General features: G+C 46.8%; 1 protein-coding gene across 1 annotated transcript; it reads left to right on the forward strand.

Moving 5' to 3' along the window:
• The first annotated feature begins 2,265 nt into the window (after nucleotides 1-2,265).
• Nucleotides 2,266-14,750, forward strand: RBMX2 (RNA binding motif protein X-linked 2). The gene is made up of 6 exons (XM_008273191.4): nucleotides 2,266-2,452; nucleotides 2,625-2,740; nucleotides 4,009-4,060; nucleotides 10,512-10,641; nucleotides 12,490-12,667; nucleotides 13,187-14,750. Exons 1-6 carry the CDS (start codon nucleotides 2,448-2,450, stop codon nucleotides 13,693-13,695), a joined length of 990 nt encoding a protein of 329 aa, XP_008271413.1. The 5' UTR covers nucleotides 2,266-2,447; the 3' UTR covers nucleotides 13,696-14,750.
• Nucleotides 14,751-19,180: the final 4,430 nt, after the last annotated feature.

The raw sequence follows: 19,180 nt of genomic DNA on the forward strand, positions 1-19,180 counted from the left end.
GGAGAGGGAGAGGGAGAGGGAGAGGGAGAGGGGGAGAGAGAGAGAGAGAGAGATGTCTTCCATCTGCTGGTTCACACCCCAAATGGTTGCAATAGCTAGAGCTGCATCAATCTGAAGCCAGAAGCCAGGAGCTTCTTCCTGGTGGTCTCCCACACGGGTACAGGTGCCCAAGCACTTGGGCCAACTTCTATTGCTTTCCCAGGCCATAACGGGGAGCTGGATTGGAAGTAGAGCAGCCGGTACTCGAACCGGCACCCATATGGGATGCTGGCACTGCAGGCGGCAGCTTTACCTACTCCACTACAGCGCCGGCCCCTATAATGCAATTTTTTATAGTGGACCTGAGCATCCTCTGGGTTCCGTATCCACAGGCGCTGGTGGCGTGTGTGTATGTGTTCTGGGACAAATCTCCCATGCATACTGAGGGAAAATTGTATATCACCACGTCTTTTACTGGTTCCTAGATAATCCCCGGCCTGTGGCACGGCATCCCATATGGGCTCCGGATTCTAGTCCAGCTCTCTGCTGTGGCCTGGGAGGGCAGTGGAGGATGGCCCAAGTGGTTGGGCCCCTGCATCCACATGGGAGACCAGGAAGAAGCACCTGGCTCCTGGCTTTGGATCAGCGCAGCGCTGGCCTTAGCAGCCATTTGGGGAGTGAACCAACGGAAGGAAGCCCTTTCTCTCTCTCTCTCACTGTCTATAACTCTACCTGCCAAAAAAAAAAAAAAAAAAAAAAAAAAAACAACAACAAACTACCAAGCAAACATATCTTGTCGCCTCAAGAGGGCAGGAAACCCACCCCAAGACTCCTATCTACAGATGTTAGCTATACAAGACAAATAGACTCGTAGATACTGAATAATGACTAATTAACCCAACCTAGTCTGCAGAGAAAGCACTTTTCAAGTTAACTGAAGTTTAGTTTTTTCTTCTATAAAATGGGAATGGTAATTGCATCTACTTCATGGTTGCCAAAGTGGAGAGGCAGTACATGCAAACTGCTCAGCACATATTAGCACAGCACATCATCTGCTCAATTGTTAGCTATTAATTTCACAATATTAATTACTGCCTCCTGGTCAACTAGGAGAGAGGCTATGGAAAAGAGTGTAGTAGTGCCCATCAATCTAGGAGTGGTCAGTTTAGCCTGTACAGGCACGCTGGCCACCTGCAGATGCATTGGGATTTGATTTACCCTTTTGAGGCCAGCCAGTGGGGCTGGAGTCTGTGGGCCCCTTCAGACAAAGGTAGAATGCCCTTCACAAGCAAGCTGTCAGCTGTGGCTGGAAAGCCTGTCTCCAGACCAACTGGCATCTCCCCCACTAATAGCTTCTTGTGCTGCATGTGTGACCTTGCAGCCTTAAATCACACCTTCAGGGTGGGTGCAATCTTTCACTCAGAGCTGTCAGGGGAAGGGGATGAGTCCCTGGGGGGGGGTGGTGGTGGTGGTGGTGGTGGTGGTGGTATCAGGCTGGTTCCAGGAGATCCAGGCTATCTTAGGACCTTATGGCTTTAAATCACACCTCCAGGGTGGCTGCAATCTTCCACCCAGAGCTAGCAGAGGAGGGGGCTGGGCCCCTAAGGAGATGGACAGTTTCCAGGAGACCCTCCCCCCTCCCCGCCCCCGCTATCTCCATGATCCCCAAGCCAATCCACATACAAATGTGAAACTCCCTGTTCAATGGGCACCCCCCAGTAGGATAACCCAATCAACAGACAATAATGCCTTAAAAATCCGGGGCACAAAGCCAGTGTCCTGCTCAGGCACTCTGCCTGCTCGCCCCTCGGACCAGACGCTTTGTCTGTCGCTTGCCAATCAAATAAAAGTTTTTGCCTCTTTGCAAATTGTTTCCCGGCTCTTTATTTCTATACTAAGCTGAGGAAAGAACTCACGAGATTCGCTCCAGCAACTGCCCTCCCTTTCGTGACCGGTAACACCTTTTACCTATCTTCATTTTTCTGCCCTAACTCCTAAACAGGGACGCTTTGATGGGGTTGTGTGTGCACAACTGACTGGGAGCGAAGATCCCTGTAGGGCTTTGCAGTGGGAGCGAGGGCTGGGACTAAAGTCCCCCCCACACAAAGAATCTTGCTCAGTTTTCATTAAGCAAACCAGTCTTCATTACGTAAACGCTCAGAGATAATATAATCAGTGCTAGGCATCGATCAGGAGCCAGGGCTCCGGTAACAGCCCGGGCTCGGACCCTTGCCCCATTTTACAGAGGGAAGGTAGGAACTAGACAAAACTACGTTTTCAGAGGTGGGAATTCCACGGAGCGCTGAAAAGCCGCTTCCGCACTACAGCGCTGACGTCATAATCCCGCGCCGCCGACTTCTTCCGTCGTAAACTGCCTACGCCTCTGGGCGCGCGGCGCCGGGGTCGCGCATGCGCCGCGCAGCCCCATCCGGAAGCTGACTCCTAGGTGCATAGAGGAAGCCTGCGAAATGAAGTAAGGCCTCAGTTTCCCTTTGGGTTTGGGGGAGCAGCTTTCTGGGGTGGACCACCGGGGCTGGGGTGGTCGACCGTCTATAGGGCCGAGGGGCGGGAGAGGCGCGGAGAGTAGAGAGTGGCTAGTCCGGTAGTTTGGCTGGACTAAGCTATGTCTGCTTTTCCTTGTGCAGCCCTTTAACTAAGGTGAAGCTGATCAACGAGCTGAATGAGCGGGAGGTCCAGCTTGGGGTAGCGGAAAAGGTGTCGTGGCACTCTGAGTACAAGGACAGCGCCTGGATCTTTTTGGGTAGGATGCACGTCTTTCCTCTGCAGTATTATATTCTCTCCTGGCCTACTTTTGTCCCTTTCAGTATTTCTGCCTTTCACTCCTCCGCACATTTATCGTCCACTTTTATGTCCCTGTGCTAGCAGTCTTGCCACTTGTTTTGTCGGAGACCGTGGTTGTCTCATCCACCCATTGTACAGGTGAGAAAACTGAGGCACAGAGACGTTAATGGATCTCCACGGAAGTATGGAATTCTAAAACTCATGGTCCTCACCATTATCCTATATTACTCCTAACTGCCCTACACCTTTCCCGTTCCCTCAGAATTCATGCCCCTCCTTTAACTAACTAGCTGTCTTTGGTCCATGGCCAAACTACCATCCCTGTGTTCATTTTGAATCACAGCCGCTAATTCTACAGTGTGACTCTTCAACAGGGTTATTTCACCATTTATTTCATTCTTATAAGAAGCCTTTGAGGCAAGTACTAACACCTGAGTTTTAAAGATGAGGTTTGGAGGGGATATTGTTTCCTATGAAATGCTTAACAGTAGTCTGTGTGATCCTTTGTAGGTGTGAGGTGGGGTAATGATATATTGAAATTGGTTTTGGATGTTACCTATAAAACCAGGGGAAATAAGCATACTAGTTCAAGGTATGGGGGCCGGTGCTGTGGAGTAGTGGGTAAAGCCGCTGCCTGCAGTGCTGGCATCCCATATGGGCATCGGTTCTAGTCCCGGCTGCTCCACTTCCGATCCAGCTCTCTGCTATGGCCTGGGAAAGCAGTAGAAGATGGCCCAAGTTCTTGGGCCCCTGCACCTACATGGGAGACCGGGAAGAAGGTCCTGGCTCCTGGCTTCGGATCGATGCAGCTCCGGCCATTACAGCCATCTGGGGAGTGAACCAGCAGATGGAAGACTCTCTCTGCCTCTCCTCTCTCTGTGTAACTCTGACTTTCAAATACATAAATAAATCTTAAAAAAAAATAAATTTAAGGTATGTTTTAGAAGCAGAGTTTTGTGGTAGAAACTGCTTTGTCCGTAGGATTTTCAGTGTGAGGAGAACTGAGTGATCGGATGAGTTTGGCTTGTGGTGACCTGACCTTTCCACTCAAAAATAATCACTCCTTTGTACTACTGTCTTTTTTATATATACTTGTGTCACTGTATCAGACTGATTTCTTTGACGGTGGAGTCTGCTAACTCTTTGTATCCCCAGTGCCCGACCTAGTGATAATGATACTTAGGAGTCATTTGCTAAATTTCAAACTGAAATGTTTTTCTCTTCTAGGAGGGCTTCCTTATGAACTGACTGAAGGGGATGTCATTTGTGTATTCTCACAGTAAGTCCATTTCACTTCCTGCCTTCTGGGTCAACAAAGTAGTATACTTTCCTTTTTATTTCCTTTTTCTTTCTTTAAAAATGATTTATTTATTTGAAAGGTGGAGTTATAGAGGCAGAGAGAGAGAGGTCTGCCATCCGCTGGTTCACTCCCCAGATGGCCGCCACAGCTGGAGTTGCACTGATCTGATGCCAGGAACTTCCTCTGGGTCTCCCATGTGGGGTGCAAGGATCCAAGGACTTGGGCCATCTTCTATTGCTTTTCAAGGCCATAGCAGAGAGCTGGATTGGAAGTGGAGCAGCCAGGACTCGAACCAGCACCCATCTGGGATGCTGGCACTGCAGGTGGTGGCTTTACCCGCTAAGCCACAGCGCCGGCCCCAAGTGGTGTACTTTCATAATACATTTTGTGCATGTATCACAAAAGCCATATATTTTAATTCTAGGCTGATGGCATCCCTGAATGTGGAGGGCTGGAACTTTTGCATTAGTCTAGATCAGTCTCAGGACATGACGAAAGACCCCAGAAGTTGAATAATTTGAAAGCTGTCTTGGGGATTTTCACTGAGGCTTGTTCAGCCTGGGTCTACACAGAAACAGATTGAACTCCCAGGAAGATCTCATGTTGGCCCACTTTCTTGGGCTCCTGCAGACTGGGGGTAACCCATGATCACGGGTTCCTTCTGAGCTCTCACTTCTGTGACACTGTAGAATTAGGGCAAAGCACAGAGGAATCTGGGAAAACCAGAATGTTTAGGTGGTAGCTTGTATTCTTTCTAGATGAGTGTAAAGTTAGTGAGCAGAGCCATTGTCTGTACCGAGAGCTTGAGAGTGGCCCATGAGCAACGAGAATGAATAGGAGGCTCATATATTCTTTCTGCCGAGGGCATGAATCAGTAGCACCTGATGGTAAAGGGTGCTGGTAGCTTGTACTGGTGGAAGCACCTGATAGGAGAGGGCCTTGGTGGCTGATACACAACCCCGGAGCTAAACAGAGTGGTTAGACAATCCACAGGGCCAGAAGGTCTTGGCAGCTCACAGGAGCAGAGGGCCATGGCCTCTGGGTTGTGTATCCTCCAGAAGCAGAGAAGTCGCACAGCAAGTATAGGCAGAGGACCATAGAGGAAGGGCCGGGTAAGCAAACATGGGCTGTGAACCTGGCAGAGGGATTGCTGTGGTGGGATGGTTGGGGCATCCGGTAGGCAGACAGCCCTGGCCAAGTGATTGGTCAGCCAACCATGGGAAAGGAATTGGCGAACACACGTGAGAGGAAGGCCGTTGGTGGAGGGCCTGGGCAGCCCAGAGAGGCCATGGGTCCTGGCAGGGAAGAGTCTGCCACCTCTAACTTCTGGGTGTTGGCAAGTTCTGGGCATGTGCAGACTGTAGTTTCTGTCCCTTTGTGGGTACCTTTACCTGATCCAGCCTTCATCTTGGAGCTGTTTTTATTTTTTACTTGCACTGAGTGGTGCTCTGCTAGTCTGTATGTTTATTCTAGTTCTCTCTTCTGTCTATACATTCTCTCCATGAAGATTGCCTCGGCCACTGATAATGATGGCTTTCCCAAAATGCATTTTAGGGAAATTATTGGGGCCAGCGCTGTGGTGTAGCAGGTGGGACTACCGGCTGCAGTGCTAGCTTTCCAAATGGGTGCCAGTTCAAATCGCAACTGCTCCACTTCCAATCCAGCTCTCTGCCATGGCCTGGGAAAGCAGTAGAAGATGGCTCAAGTCCCTTGGGCCCTGTACTTATGCCGGGGACCTGGAAGAAGCTCCTGGCTCCTGGCTTTGGATCGGCCCAGCTCCTGCTGTTGTGGCCATTTGGGGAGTGAACCAGTAGATGGAAGACCTCTCTTTCTCTCTCTCTGCTTCTGCCTCTCTGAAACTCTGCCTTTCAAATAAATAAATAAATCTTAAAAAAAGGCAGTGATGTCTATTAAAAAAAATTATCAAAAAAATGTGTAGTTGTTTTAGAACCTTGAACACAAAGCAAAAAGTGTAAAGAAGAATGTAGAATGTACTTTTAAGGAAGAACTTGGCCGGCGCCGCGGCTCACTAGGCTTATCCTCCGCCTGTGGCGCCGGAACACGGGGTTCTAGTCCCGGTCGGGGCACCGGATTCTGTCCTGGTCGCTTCTCTTCCTGTCCAGCTCTCTGCTGTGGCCTGGGAGTGCAGTGGAGGATGGCCCAAGTCCTTGGGCCCTGCACCCGCATGGGAGACCAGGAGAGGCACCTGGCTCCTGGCTTTGGATCAGTGCGGTGCGCCGGCCACAGGGGCCATTGGAGGGTGAACCAACGGAAAAGGAAGACCTTTTTTTCTGTCTGTCTCTCTCTGTCCACTCTGCCTGTCAAAAAAAAAAAGGAAGAACTTAACATGTTGGCATATTTCTTTCTTTTTTTTTAAATATTTATTTTATTTGAAAGACAGAGTTACAGAGAGAGGTAGAGACAGAGAGAGAGAGGTCTTCCATCCGCTGGTTCACTCCCCAGATGGGGCCTCAACGGCCAGAGCTGCGCCGATCCAAAGCCAGGGCCAGGAGCTTCTTCTGGGTCTCCTACGTGGGTGCAGGAGCCCAAAGACTTGGGCCATCTTCTACTGCTTAGATAAAATAAAGACCTCATCTTTATTTTTTTAAATAATGTTGGGTATTATTTCCAATGATTTACTATTACAAGTTATATTACAGTATACATTATCATATGTAAATGTTTGTATGCAACCGCAGTGGCTTCCTCAGTGAAAGAAAATGAGCCTCCTGCTCCCTGCCCCTCCCCTCCCCTCTCCTTCCCTCCCTCTCCCTTCCTCTCTCTCCCTCTTTCCCTCTCTCTCCCTTTCCTCCCTCCTCCTCTCTCTCCCTCTTTTCTCTCTGTTCCTGTCTCCCTCTCTCCTTCTCCCTCCCTCTCCTCTTTCTCCCTCTCTCCCTCTCCTTCTCCCTCCCTCCCTCTCTCTCCTTCTCCCTCTTTTTCTGCCACTCTGCCTTTCAGGTAACTAAAGTAAATCTTAATGTTTTTAAATTATGAAACAATTTCAGGCTTAAAACAATGAAAGTTATAAAATAATATAAAGAATGCCTGTGCCCCCTCCACCTAGATTTTACAGATGTTAGCATTTTGCCACATCGGCTTTGTCATTTCTTCTCTTCACGTGTACATACCAGGGGGTCTTCAGAAAGTTTGTGGAGAATGTGGCTTATGAAAAAATGTAAGAATTTCAAAACAAATTGTTTTAAATTCAATTTTTCCACAAACTTAAACAAATGACTGCTTTACTTTCATTTTATTGAAAGAAAGAAACAGGGAGGGATTGGCTGTCTGCTTGTTCGTTTCCCAAATGCCTTCTTCATATTGACTTTCATGGTATCTCTATTCAGTGTGTTATTTTTATGTGGTCAGATTTATGTCTTTTATTGTTTCTGGATTGCGACTCATAATTGGAAGGTGTTTCTCCCACCCACATACCCATGTTCTCTAGTATTTGGTTTCAATTTTGTGTATTGAAATCTCTGACCAATTTAGAGTCTGGTTGACAGTGTGAGGCATGAATCTAGTTCAATCCTTTTTCAAATTGCTATCCACTTGTCCCCAAACCATTATTAAAAGTCATATTTTCCCCCAGAAAATTGAGATGCCATCCTATCTTATAGTAATTTTTTTTCATATATACATTAGTCTCTTTCTTGGCTTTCTTTTCTGCTCTGCTGCTGTGTTTAATCACTTGCCAGTACAATGTTATTCTAGAAGCTTTTCAGTGTGTTTACTATCTGATTAGCTTATTTCTCCTCATTGTTCTTTTTTAAAGGTTTTTTTTTTCAGTTCTTATATGTTAATTTTTTTTTCCCCACAAGAACTTTAACGTCAACTTACCCGGCTGCAGGAAATGAAAAACTTATACTTTTATTGGAGTTATTTTACATTTATATATTTACTTGGAAATTTTTATATCTTTTTGATGCTAATTCATTTATCCAGGAATAATGGGTCTTTTTATATTTGTTCAAATCTGTGTTTTTGTCTTTCTTTCAGGAGTTTTTTTTTTAATAAAAAAATTTTTAATTTATTTGAAAGAGAGACAGCAATCTCTCATCTGCTAGTTCAATCCCAAGATGCCTGCAACAGCCGGGGCTGGGCCATGCTGAAGCCAGGAACCTGGAACTCAGTCTAGGTTTCCAGGTGGATAGCAGGGAACCAAGATATCAACCCATCACCTGCTGCCTTCCAGGGCGTGCACTAGTGGGAAGCTAGAATGAAGAGCAGAGCCAGGATTTGAACCCAGGCCCTTTGATATGGGATGCAGGCGTCTTCACCACTATGCCAAATATTCACCCAGGTTTTTTTTTTTTTTATTTTCTTTATGTAGGCTATCTACATTGCTTGTCGCTAAATGTGTTTCCAACTATTTTATCTTTTGTTGCTATTATAACTGGGATTTCTCTTGTATCTTCTAATGGATTATTGTTTGTATGTAAGAAGATGATTGATTTTTAACTTTATTTCCTGTTTGCTGAATTATTATACTGCTTGTTTTTTAAATCAGTTTATTATTCATTCTCTTGGGTTTTCTATATATATTTTAATGTATAAACTGTGGAAATAGTTTTATTTCTTCTTTCTCATTTCTTCTGTTTTATCTCATTTGCTTTGGTCCATACTTAATATGCCGTTAAATAGTTCTGACCTTAGTTTAATCACCTCTAGTATTTTCTATTATGTAAGATGTGTGTGATCATATAACATCATATAATATGAGCTTTAACTTATCTAGAATTTATCTTTTTGTAAGGAGCAAGATAAATTTTTAAAATTTATTTATTTGAAAGGCAGAATTACTGTAGGGGGTGGGGGAGAGACAAAGATCTTCCATCTACTGGTTCACTCCCTGAATGGCCTCAATGGCAGGGGCTGGGCCAGGCCCAAGCCAGGAGCCTGGAACTTGTAGCTCTTCCACGTGGGTGGCAGGGACCTAAGCACTTGGACCATCTGCTGCTGCTTTCCCAGGGACATTAGCAGGGAGCTGGATTGGAAGCTGAGCATTGGAACGTGACCCAGCACTCACATGGGATGCTGGTGTTGCAACTGGAGGCTTAACCCACTGAACTAGGATGCTGGCCCCTAGATTTTTTTTCTATTTAACTTCTGCTTTATCTTTATTGCAGCCGTCTTTCATGAGTTTGCTTTCATTTTATATTCATTTTCTGTTTTTTAGACAACAAAATTCATTAAGGTTATAGATTTTCCTGAGTATGGTTTTAACCACATCCTATAAATTTTGGTGTATATTCTTTGTATTTTTGTTCTTTTCTAAATAGTCTACCACTGACTTTTAGCTTTATTTTATTTTACTCTCTTTTCTTCTGGTTACTGGTTAGAAGAGTAGGTTCCAAGTTCTTGTTAGTAGGGTATTTTTTTTGTTTAAAACGTTATTTCCAACACTGTAACTGTGGTTGGATAACGTAGTCTAGTCTAATTTTTGGAGTTTATCGAGGTCTATTTTCAAACTTTATTGAGGTCTAATCTGTAGTCTGTTTTAATCCAAAGTTCATGAATTCTTTTTTTTTTTTTTTTTTTTTGACAGGCAGAGTGGACAGTGAGAGAGAGAGACAGAGAGAAAGGTCTTCCTTTGCCGTTGGTTCACCCTCCAATGGCCGCCGCGGGCAGCGCACTGCGGCCGGTGCACTGCGCTGATCCGAAGGCAGGAGCCAGGTACTTATCCTGGTCTCCCATGGGGTGCAGGGCCCAAGTACTTGGGCCATCCTCCACTGCCTTCCCTGGCCACAGCAGAGAGCTGGCCTGGAAGAGGGGCAACCGGGACAGAATCCGGTGCCCCGACTGGGACTAGAACCCGGTGTGCCGGCGCCGCAAGGCAGAGGATTAGCCTAGTGAGCCGCGGTGCCGGCCAGTTCATGAATTCTTGAAAAGAAATTGTCATCTTCTTATAGGTTTCAAAAATAGCTATATATGTACTAGCCTGATTTTTCATATTTAATATAATTATTGGTATGTTAATTATGTTTATTGTTATTATACAATTGTCTATTTTCTCATCTTATTTCTGTTAACTTTGTTATGAACCTACTGATGTGTTAGAATCTCTTACAGTTTTATTAGTTTCTTTTTGTATTTCTACTGGCTTTTCAAAAATTTGGATTTCTTAATTGATGCATAAAACTTAATGACTTATACCTTTGTTATATATTAGAACCCTTTTCAAGGTAAAAGAGTTTTCATGCTCTCATAGTCCCATTTAGTGTTTTTAATTTGGCCTTGTATTTGTCTTCAATCTTAGTATTTCCACTCCTTTTTTAAATTGGTCTTTTTTTATTTTCAACCTTTCTATCTTACCTTGTTCTAGATGTGTTTCCTGCCTGGAGTACATTGTTGAATTTTGTTTTATTATGAACAGTCTGAATATTTTTGCATTTTGAGTCAATGATGTCTTACTCTTTTCTCACATAAATAGATATGGGGAGGTTGTTAACATTAATCTCGTGCGGGACAAGAAGACTGGAAAATCCAAAGGTTTCTGCTTCCTCTGCTATGAAGACCAGAGGAGCACGATTCTGGCTGTTGACAATTTTAATGGGATCAAGGTGAGCATGCCTAGTGAACAGAATTTGGCTGGACTCTGTGTGTCTATCCGTACAGGTGCAGGGGCAGTACTGGGCAGCTGGGTGTGTGGCAAGGACTACAGAGGTGTGGAGGCATTCTTCAGAAAGTGATTCAGGAGATGATGCTGTTGGCCCATGGCCCTGTCAAGACCTGTTCCTTTCCCCCGTATGTGAGCAAGCCTTCTCCCCAGGAACATGCCTGCCGCCCATCCCATCCTGCATTTTTCACCTTTCCCTCTTCACCCTCTGCCCTCATCTCTGGTGCACTGGAGAGCAAAGAGACTAGCAAATGTGTTTTTCCATGTGTGCTATGTTGGTGGAGTTGGGCCTCATAGGACACAGCCATGTCTGTCTGTCATGTGTCTCCAGTGCCCTAGCACACTGGGCCCTGGAAATTCTCTGGTGAAAATCTGATGACCAGTTCTACAAAAAACTCATTCTGGGATTTCTCCCTTCTCTCTTTCCTCTCATCTCCCCCATTGTGAGTGAGGCCTGGAGCTGAGAGAAGAGGATGGGACAAGTTAGGTTTATCTGTGCTCCACATGATCCCCACACTCATTTAGCAAAGACCCTTCAGTTGGAGTGAGCATTGTTCAGGCTCAGATGTGACTCCTGCCTTTGAGAATTTGTCACTGGTTGTGCCAGTACGGAGTGGCTGGAGATTATAGAACAGAGTGGAGCAGTGTGCCAGGCTTAATTTTTAAGGGAGCCAGCAGCCAGAGGGAGTTACCATAAAAGGGAGGCTTCTAAAAATGTTTCAGAATGGAGAATAGGATAGTTGATGAAGGTATTCAAGCCCAAAGAACAGAATAAAAATCTGTTCTTGAATTGGAACAATAAAAGTTAAGCTTTTCAAATTTCAAATTAATTCGTCTATGTAATAAGTCTGTATCTGTCAGAAAATAGAATTTTTTTAAAAAAAGATTTACTTATATTTATTTGAGAGGCAGAGTGACATTGAGAGAGAAACACAAGTGTTTCCATCCTCTGATTCACTCCCCAAATGCCCACAACAGCCAGGTCTGGGTCAGGCCACAGCCAAGAGCCCAAATTCCTGGGCCATCATCTGCTGCCTTTCCAGGCTCATTAGCAGGAAGCTGGATCAGGAGCAGAGCAGCTGAGACTCAAACAGGCACTCCAATATGGGATATAGGCATGCCCGGTGGTGGCCTAACCCATTGCACTGCAACTCCTGTCCCAGAATGAATTTTAAGTGAGGAGCAATTTTGTGATTCCCCTGTGGGAGTTGTGATTCACAGCACAGGAATCGATGTAGGCTGATTGTTCTGGTATGGTGAGGGTAGAACAAGGCATGAGAGCTTAAGAAGAAGAAATTGGTCTTTTCTCCATTTCTCTCACCTTTCTACTTGTTGGTCCACTTTTACCTCCTCCTAACGACTGTGCTGAGCTTAAGCTAGACTTCAGGAATTCCTTCTAGCTGCCAGGCTTTTCCAGGACAGCTAATGATACGGTATTACAGAGTGGGGCAGTTGGTTGCTGTCCCTCTGAATTCTCATGGTCCTCTGTGATGCTTGTGCTCCTGGGCAGTGCTTCTCGGCCTTTGTTCACATGAAAGTATTTGTATCTCGCCCTGGGGTACGCCGATGAGAACGCTAGTACAACTGTCCCGGGCCCAGCTGGCTGCCGCTGCCCTAAAGGCTGAATGGGTTACCATCTAGGCACACCTGCAGTGATTCAGACTGGTTGAGTGGGTCTGCTGTGGCGGTTTGCGCCGTAATAGAATTAGAGAGAGGGTAATAGATGGCGTTCAAACAGCTGGACAGTTTGAAATGAAGCCTGCCTTTTTGAGACGCTGCCTGTTTTTCTTAGATCAAAGGAAGAACTATCCGGGTAGATCATGTGGCTAATTATCGGGTTCCTAAAGTCTCAGAAGACATGGACGATGTGACCAGAGAGCTCCAGGCGATGGGCTGTGGTGTTAATACCCCCTCACCGAGTTCATCTGAGGATTCTGAAGAAGAGAAACCCATAAAAAAGCACAAAAAAGGTAAAACATTCAAACCCAAGAGAAACTTGGCAGTCTTAGCATCTGTTCCTCCTAGAGTTCATTGATGGTTGATAATCGGGTCATAAGTATGCGAAGGAGAGGTGGGGGGACCTTATTTTAATTGGGGAAGGGGAGGTGTCAGCAGAAGACTCCTGTTCTGGGTTGAATTGTGTTCCCCAGAATCGACACGTTGAACTCCTCACCCCTAGTCCACTGTGACTGCATCTGGACATGTGGTTTTCAGAGAGAGACTGGAGTGGGAATGGCCGTGCCCAGCAACTTGACGTTGCGGGTGACAGACATCGAAGTTGCTTCCCCGCAGCACTTTCCCAGAAGCACAGGGTGACGGCTTCACGCTGCTGCCCAGCCTATTTTCCTTGCCCATGGGCTCCCCTCCCGGCAGGCAGGCATTGGTAAACTGGTCTACCTTTGCTGGATGTCACGTACACGGAGAGGAAAGACATGGCTTTAGGGAGTTCTATTTCCCTTTTGTTACCGATTGTCGCCCTTCTTCTCCAGACAAAATGGAAAAAAAGAAAAGACGGAAAGAGAAAGAGAAAGAGAAGAGTGACCGGACAGTACTGGTCGAGCAACCATCTCCCTCTTCCTTGCCCAGAAGCAAGACAATAAAGGAAAAGGATGAGCCTGGCCCTAAGACAAGCAGCACCAAGGGCTCCGAGAAGGTGCCGAAGTCGGAGTCCAGGGAAGCACGGAAGCACTACCCTGTCTCCCCTGAGGTCAGAACTGTCCCCCGCGGTGGAGTTGAGGACCTGGCCAGGGAGCTGAAGAAGGAGAAATCCAAGCATGAGCACAGGTCCTCCGACAGGAGAGAGGCCAGAGAAGAAAGGAACAGGGATAGGGACAAAGGACGAAGCTCAGACGCGTGTTCTAGCTGGCACAATGGGCATTCGGATGGGTGGAGCCATCGGAGTAGAAGTCGGAGCCGAGATCGATCTCACAGACAGAAGAAGTCCCGTAGCTCCCGGGAGCGGGAGTCCTCAAATCTCAGTGAGCGTAGGCGTCACTGAAGCCAGTTCAGCCGCTCGGTAGATCTGGAAATGAAATGTGTTTCTAAAATGCAGTCAGATTCAGCTACGCCATTACTTCTCCATATGAAATCTCTAGAGCTGATTTTTAAAAAATCCCTTGAGTAGTGGAGTCCTTGAGAAGGCTGTGGTTTCATTGGCAGATACCCTGCATTTTCTAGTACAATCCATCATCCCTGGAAATATACTTGGAACTTAACAGAGAACGTGTCCTGAATTTTCGTTCATAAATTGGCCATGGGGCCCATAGCCCCCCCAGCTTGAGATGAAATTGCCAGAAAAGGAAAATTACAGACAATTCTAGAGGCCTAGTCTTTGTCTTCAATGTTGAGAACCCAGCATTCTAAGACTTCCAGTTAGCAGGTAGAACTGCAGTGAAGTGTGGTTTAACTAGGTTCAGACAGCTGGAGGTGAATGTGATGGGATTCTTTTTTTTTTAAGTATTAATTTTATTTATTTGAAAGGCAGTGTTACAGAGGAAGGGAGGGAGAGACACAGAGATCTTCCATCTGCTGGTTTACTCCCCAAATGGCCACAACAGCCAGGGCTGGGCCAGGCTGAAGCCAGGAGCCAGGGACTCCATCCAGGTCTCCCACATGGGTTTGGGGACCCAAGTACTCAGGCTATCTTTCACTGCTTTGCTGGGCGCATTTAGCAGAGAACTGGATCGGAAGTGAAGCAGCTGCAGCTCAAAACTGTTGCTCATCTGAGATGCCAGCATCACAGGAGCCAGCTTACCACTGCACTACAACGCCAGTGCCTGATGGGATTCTTAAGAACAACCAGCTCCCTCTCTAAACCCTGTTTGAAAACAGCTTTAAATGTCTTGTCTTTTTCTTTTTTTGGTTGAGATATTTTTCCACATACTTTTTTCCCTTGGAATTCTTTGTATTGATGTGAAATGCAGATAACATAAAGTTAACCAATTCAAAGCAATTCAGTGGCACTTATATTCACCATGTTGTGCAAACACCACCTGTGTCTAGTTTTGAAGCATTCACATTGTCCCCAAATAAAACCTAATACCTATTAAGCAATAACGTGCCATTACCCCTATCCTCCCTGTCCCTGGAAGCCACCCATCTGCTTTCTGTGTCTATGGATTTGCCTGTTTGGGATGCTCCACAGAGCAGGAATCACACAGCAGTGGCGTTTTGTGTCTGGCTTCCTTCACTAAGCATAATGTTTTCTAGGTTCATCCATGTTATAGCATGTATCAGTACTGCACTCTGTTTTAAGGCTCAATAATATCCTGTTGAGAGACCACGCTTTGTTTCTCCATTCCTTGGGACGGACGTTAGGATTGTTTCTACCTTTGGTTAGTCAGCTTCCTGTTTTGTGTGCAGACACGCCAGGCGACCTTCTGTGCTTGGTTTGCTTTTCACGTAGCCGCTCTTGCTCAGGTGGGAACACTGGTAGCTCCATCGCACACCTTTGGTCTGATTGGTAGTTCCTTCTCATTTTGAATCTTAGTTTCTATTATAGCACTCAGCCCCTTATGAATTTGGCAGGAACTGGTTCACAGGCCCTGCTGCAGTCTTTTTTTTTTTTTTTAGTTAAAAAAATTTTTAAACCTTTATTTAGCAAATATAAATTTCCAAAGTACAGCTTATGGATTAGAGTGGCTTTTTTCCCCCTATACTTCCCTCCAACCTGCAACCCTCCCATCTCCCGCTCCCTCTCCCCTTCCATTCACATCAAGATTCATTTTTCAATCTTTATATACAGAAGATTGATTTAGTATATATTAAGTAAAGATTTCAACAGTTTGCACCCACACAGAAACACAAAGTGTAAGTGTACTACTGTTTGAGTATTAGTTATCCTGCTGCAGTCTTAATGTTGAATTTCTTTTTTTTAAGTTCTCATTTTTAAAAAAGATTTTATTTGAAATGCAGTCACACACAGAGAGAAGGAGATACAGAGAAGGGTATCCGCCATCTGCTGGCCACAACAGCCAGGGTTGGGCCAGGCCAAAGCTCAGAGCTTCATCTGGGTCTCCCATGGGGGTTTAGAGTCCCAAGCAATTGGGCCATCTGCTGCTTTCCCAGGCACATTAGCAGGGAGCTGGATCAGGAGTAACCAGGACTCAAACCAGCACCCTTATGAGGTGCTGGTGCTATAGGTGGCAGCTTAAGCTGCTATGCCACAAGGCTGGCCCCTTAACGTTGAATTTCTGACCCTGCCAATGGGAGGGCCAGTGCTTTAACAGTGAGCACGCTTTCTTAATGTTACCCTGAGTGGTAGTTTGGGTCCTTGATTACAGGTACAGGGCTTTTTTTTTCCCCAGGGATAGAACACCTGAAAAGGAAAATGGAGCAGGAGATGGAGGAGTCTGGGAAAGCTGTCAGACTGTGGTGCATGTCTGACCTCTGGAGAAGCAAGGAAGGAAAGAAGGTGAGTAAAGAAAGTCTTACAGGGCAGGTCTCAGAAGTTCTAGCAAAACTGATGTTGAGTCCTCGAGCCAGAGCCACTTGTCAGAGGAGGCCTGTTTAGTCAGTTTGGTAATCAGGAGTCTGCTGTGGGCCTCTGCTTCAGCCATTGTGGCTACTTTGCTCAAGTCCCAGTTCCTGGTAGCCAGTTGTGAAGGCTCATGCAATTGACTAGGTCATTTTGTGTGGTTTTTCTGTATATGGCAAGGAGCTGGATCATACAGTTGTGGGCACTGGTTAGGCAAGTATGACATTCACAAAACAGGAGCTGACACTGCAGTCCACAGGCAGAATTTTTTCAGGGAAACCATAGCTTGCTCTTAAGGCCTTCAACTGATTGGATGAGGCCCACCCAGGTCATCAAGGATGATCTTTCATTTATTTTAAAGATTTATTTATTTGAATGTCAGAGTTAAAAAAAAGAGAGGGAGAGACTGGGAGAAACATCTCCCATCTGCTGGTTCATTCCCTAGATGGCTGCAATGGTTAGCACTGTGCCAGGCCAAACCAGGAGCCAGGAGCTTCATCCAGGTCTCTCACATAGGTGGTGGCAGGGGCTGAAGCACTTTGGCCATCTTCTGATTTCCCAGGCACGTTAGCAGGGAGATGGATTCGAAGTAGAGTAGCAGGAACATGAACTGACACCCATATGGGATACTGGTGTCATAGGTATTGGCTTTACCCTCTGTGACAACACTGGCCCCATAATTTCTTCTTAAAAAAACTGTAGGGGCGGGGCTGGTGCTGTGGCATAGCAGGAAAAGCCACCGCCTATAGTGCTGGCATCCCATATGGGCATCAGTTTGAGTCCCGGCTGCTCCACTTCCCATCCAGCTCTCTGCTGTGGCCTGGGAAGGCAGCGGAAACACTTGGGCCACTGCATCTGTGTAGGAGACCTGGAAGAAGCTCCTGGCTCCTGGCTTTGGATTGGTGCAGCTCTGACCGTTGGGACCAACTGGGGAGTAAACCAGCAGATGGAAGACCTCTCCCCCCAACCCTGCCTCTCTGTGTAACTGACTTTGAAATAAATAAATCTTTTTTTTTTTTTTTTGACAGGCAGAGTGGACAGTGAGAGAGAGAGACAGAAAGTTCTTCCTTTGCCGTTGGTTCACCCTCCAATGTCCGCCGTGGCCGGCGCGCTGCGGCCAGCGCACCGCGCTGATCCGATGGCAGGAGCCAGGTACTTATCCTGGTCTCCCATGGGGTGCAGGGCCCAAGCACTTGGGCCATCCTCCACTGCACTCCCTGGCCACAGCAGAGAGCTGGCCTGGAAGAGGGGCAACCGGGACTAGAACCCGGTGTGCCGGCGCTGCTAGGCGGAGGATTAGCCTAGTGAGCTGCGGCGCCGGCCAATAAATAAATCTTAAAAAAAAAAAAAAAACTGTAGGGGGCTGGTGCTGTATTGTAGCAGGTAAAGCTGCCACCTGCAGCACTGGCATCCTATATGGGTACCAGTTAAAGTCCTGGCTGCTTGGCTTCCAATCCAGATCCCTGCTAATGTGCCTGGGAAAGCAGCAGAAGATGGCCCAAGTACTTGGGCCCCTGCACGCATATTAGAGACCTCGAAGAGGCTTCTGGCTCCTGGCTTCAGCCTGGCTCAGCCCTGGCTTTTGCAGCCATTTGGGGAGCAAATGGAAGATCTTTCTCTCTCTGCCTCTGCCTCTCTCTAACTCTGCCTTTCAAATAAATAAATAAATTGTAAAAACAAAACAAAACCAATTGTGGTGTTAACCACATCTACAGTATATACCTTCATAGCAACACCTGGACCAGTGTTTGAATAATGGGACTCTATAGCCTAAGCCAAGTTGACACACAAAAATAGTCATCACAAATGACCATCTTGTCCACTTGACTTTCCTCACTGATAACCTTTACCCCACAGGCCAAGACACATTGGTGTTACTCCAACTCCCAAATTAGTTCTAGGTACATGCTGGGGGCTAGGAAATGACCCCTGGGAAATTCAGCGGGCCCACTGTGAGGCCTATTTTAGGCAGCACTTCATAAGCCCCCCAGTCCACTAGGGGTCCGTGATGATGCTTCCAGTCTCGGGCTCAGGCAGTTTAGATGCTGAGTCCCGTACTGGAAATGTGTGGTGGTTCTTTCCCCAGTGTACATGTAGTTTAGTAAGTGGCTGGAGGTCCTGTAGCAGCCAGGACTCAAACTTGTCGCTCCCCCTCTTCGTGGAGGAACGACACAGGACCCTGCGCTGTTCTTTCGTCTGCTCGGCCCTCCCCGGGTTTGCTGCTGGTTCTTCCCGGGTTGGCTACTATCCCTTCCACCTCCGTGGAAGGGCAGTTCCCCCTGCCACATTCCCCACTTCCGCAGGGGAGCGGCACACCGCCGGCCGGCTCTCTCGGGGGCTGCACAGGTGTTCCCCTTAGATGTTCCTGGTGCATGCCGTCTCTCTCCTCCTTTATAGTCCTCCTCTGCCAATCCCAACTCGGCTGCCCACACGCCGAGTACGCTGCTCTCCTCCAATCAGGAGCAAGTCCTACAGTTTATTGGTTGAACTGGAGGCAGCTGTGTAGAAGCTGTTTTCTTCTCTCCCAGCGCCATATTGTGGGAGAGCAGGTGCATAGAATAAGTCTCAATTCCAGTAACAGTCTAGTCCGAGCTGCTCCCCACACAAACTGGCACCCATATGGGGTGTTGGCATCATATGGTAGCTTAACCTGCTGTGCCACAACACTGGTCTCCTGGCAAGGTTTTGGACTTCACATAATCTGTCCACTCTGGCATGCCCACTTCCCTCGGCTTTTGTGTTCCTTCCTTTGCTGTCTCCTGGGCAGCTCAGGCCTTTGTACCTTGCTTAGCATTAGCAGGCCTCTGAGAGCCACTGGAGTAGACTTTTTGCCCCTTGTTGTTCTTGCCAGGGGGTTAAATCCTATATCCTGAGAAAGGGCTTCCAAGTCTGACTTCTAGCTTTTCTGGCCCTTTTAATAATCAAAGCACCCTTGAAATGCAAACCCACCACTTTCCTGACTCCTGCCAGTGGGTGCCAGCTAATTCTTGCGGCTCTGTAGTATACA

Source organism: Oryctolagus cuniculus, chromosome X (genome assembly GCF_964237555.1).
Source record: "Oryctolagus cuniculus chromosome X, mOryCun1.1, whole genome shotgun sequence".
In the NCBI taxonomy this organism is placed as follows: Eukaryota; Metazoa; Chordata; class Mammalia; order Lagomorpha; family Leporidae; genus Oryctolagus; species Oryctolagus cuniculus.

Excerpts from the sequence above, each read along its gene's own strand:
- RBMX2 (XM_008273191.4), top strand. Across the intron at positions 4,061-10,511 it reads GTCATTTGTGTATTCTCACA|ATATGGGGAGGTTGTTAACA; the intron begins GTAAGTCCATTT and ends TCACATAAATAG. Across the intron at positions 10,642-12,489 it reads ACAATTTTAATGGGATCAAG|ATCAAAGGAAGAACTATCCG; the intron begins GTGAGCATGCCT and ends TGTTTTTCTTAG.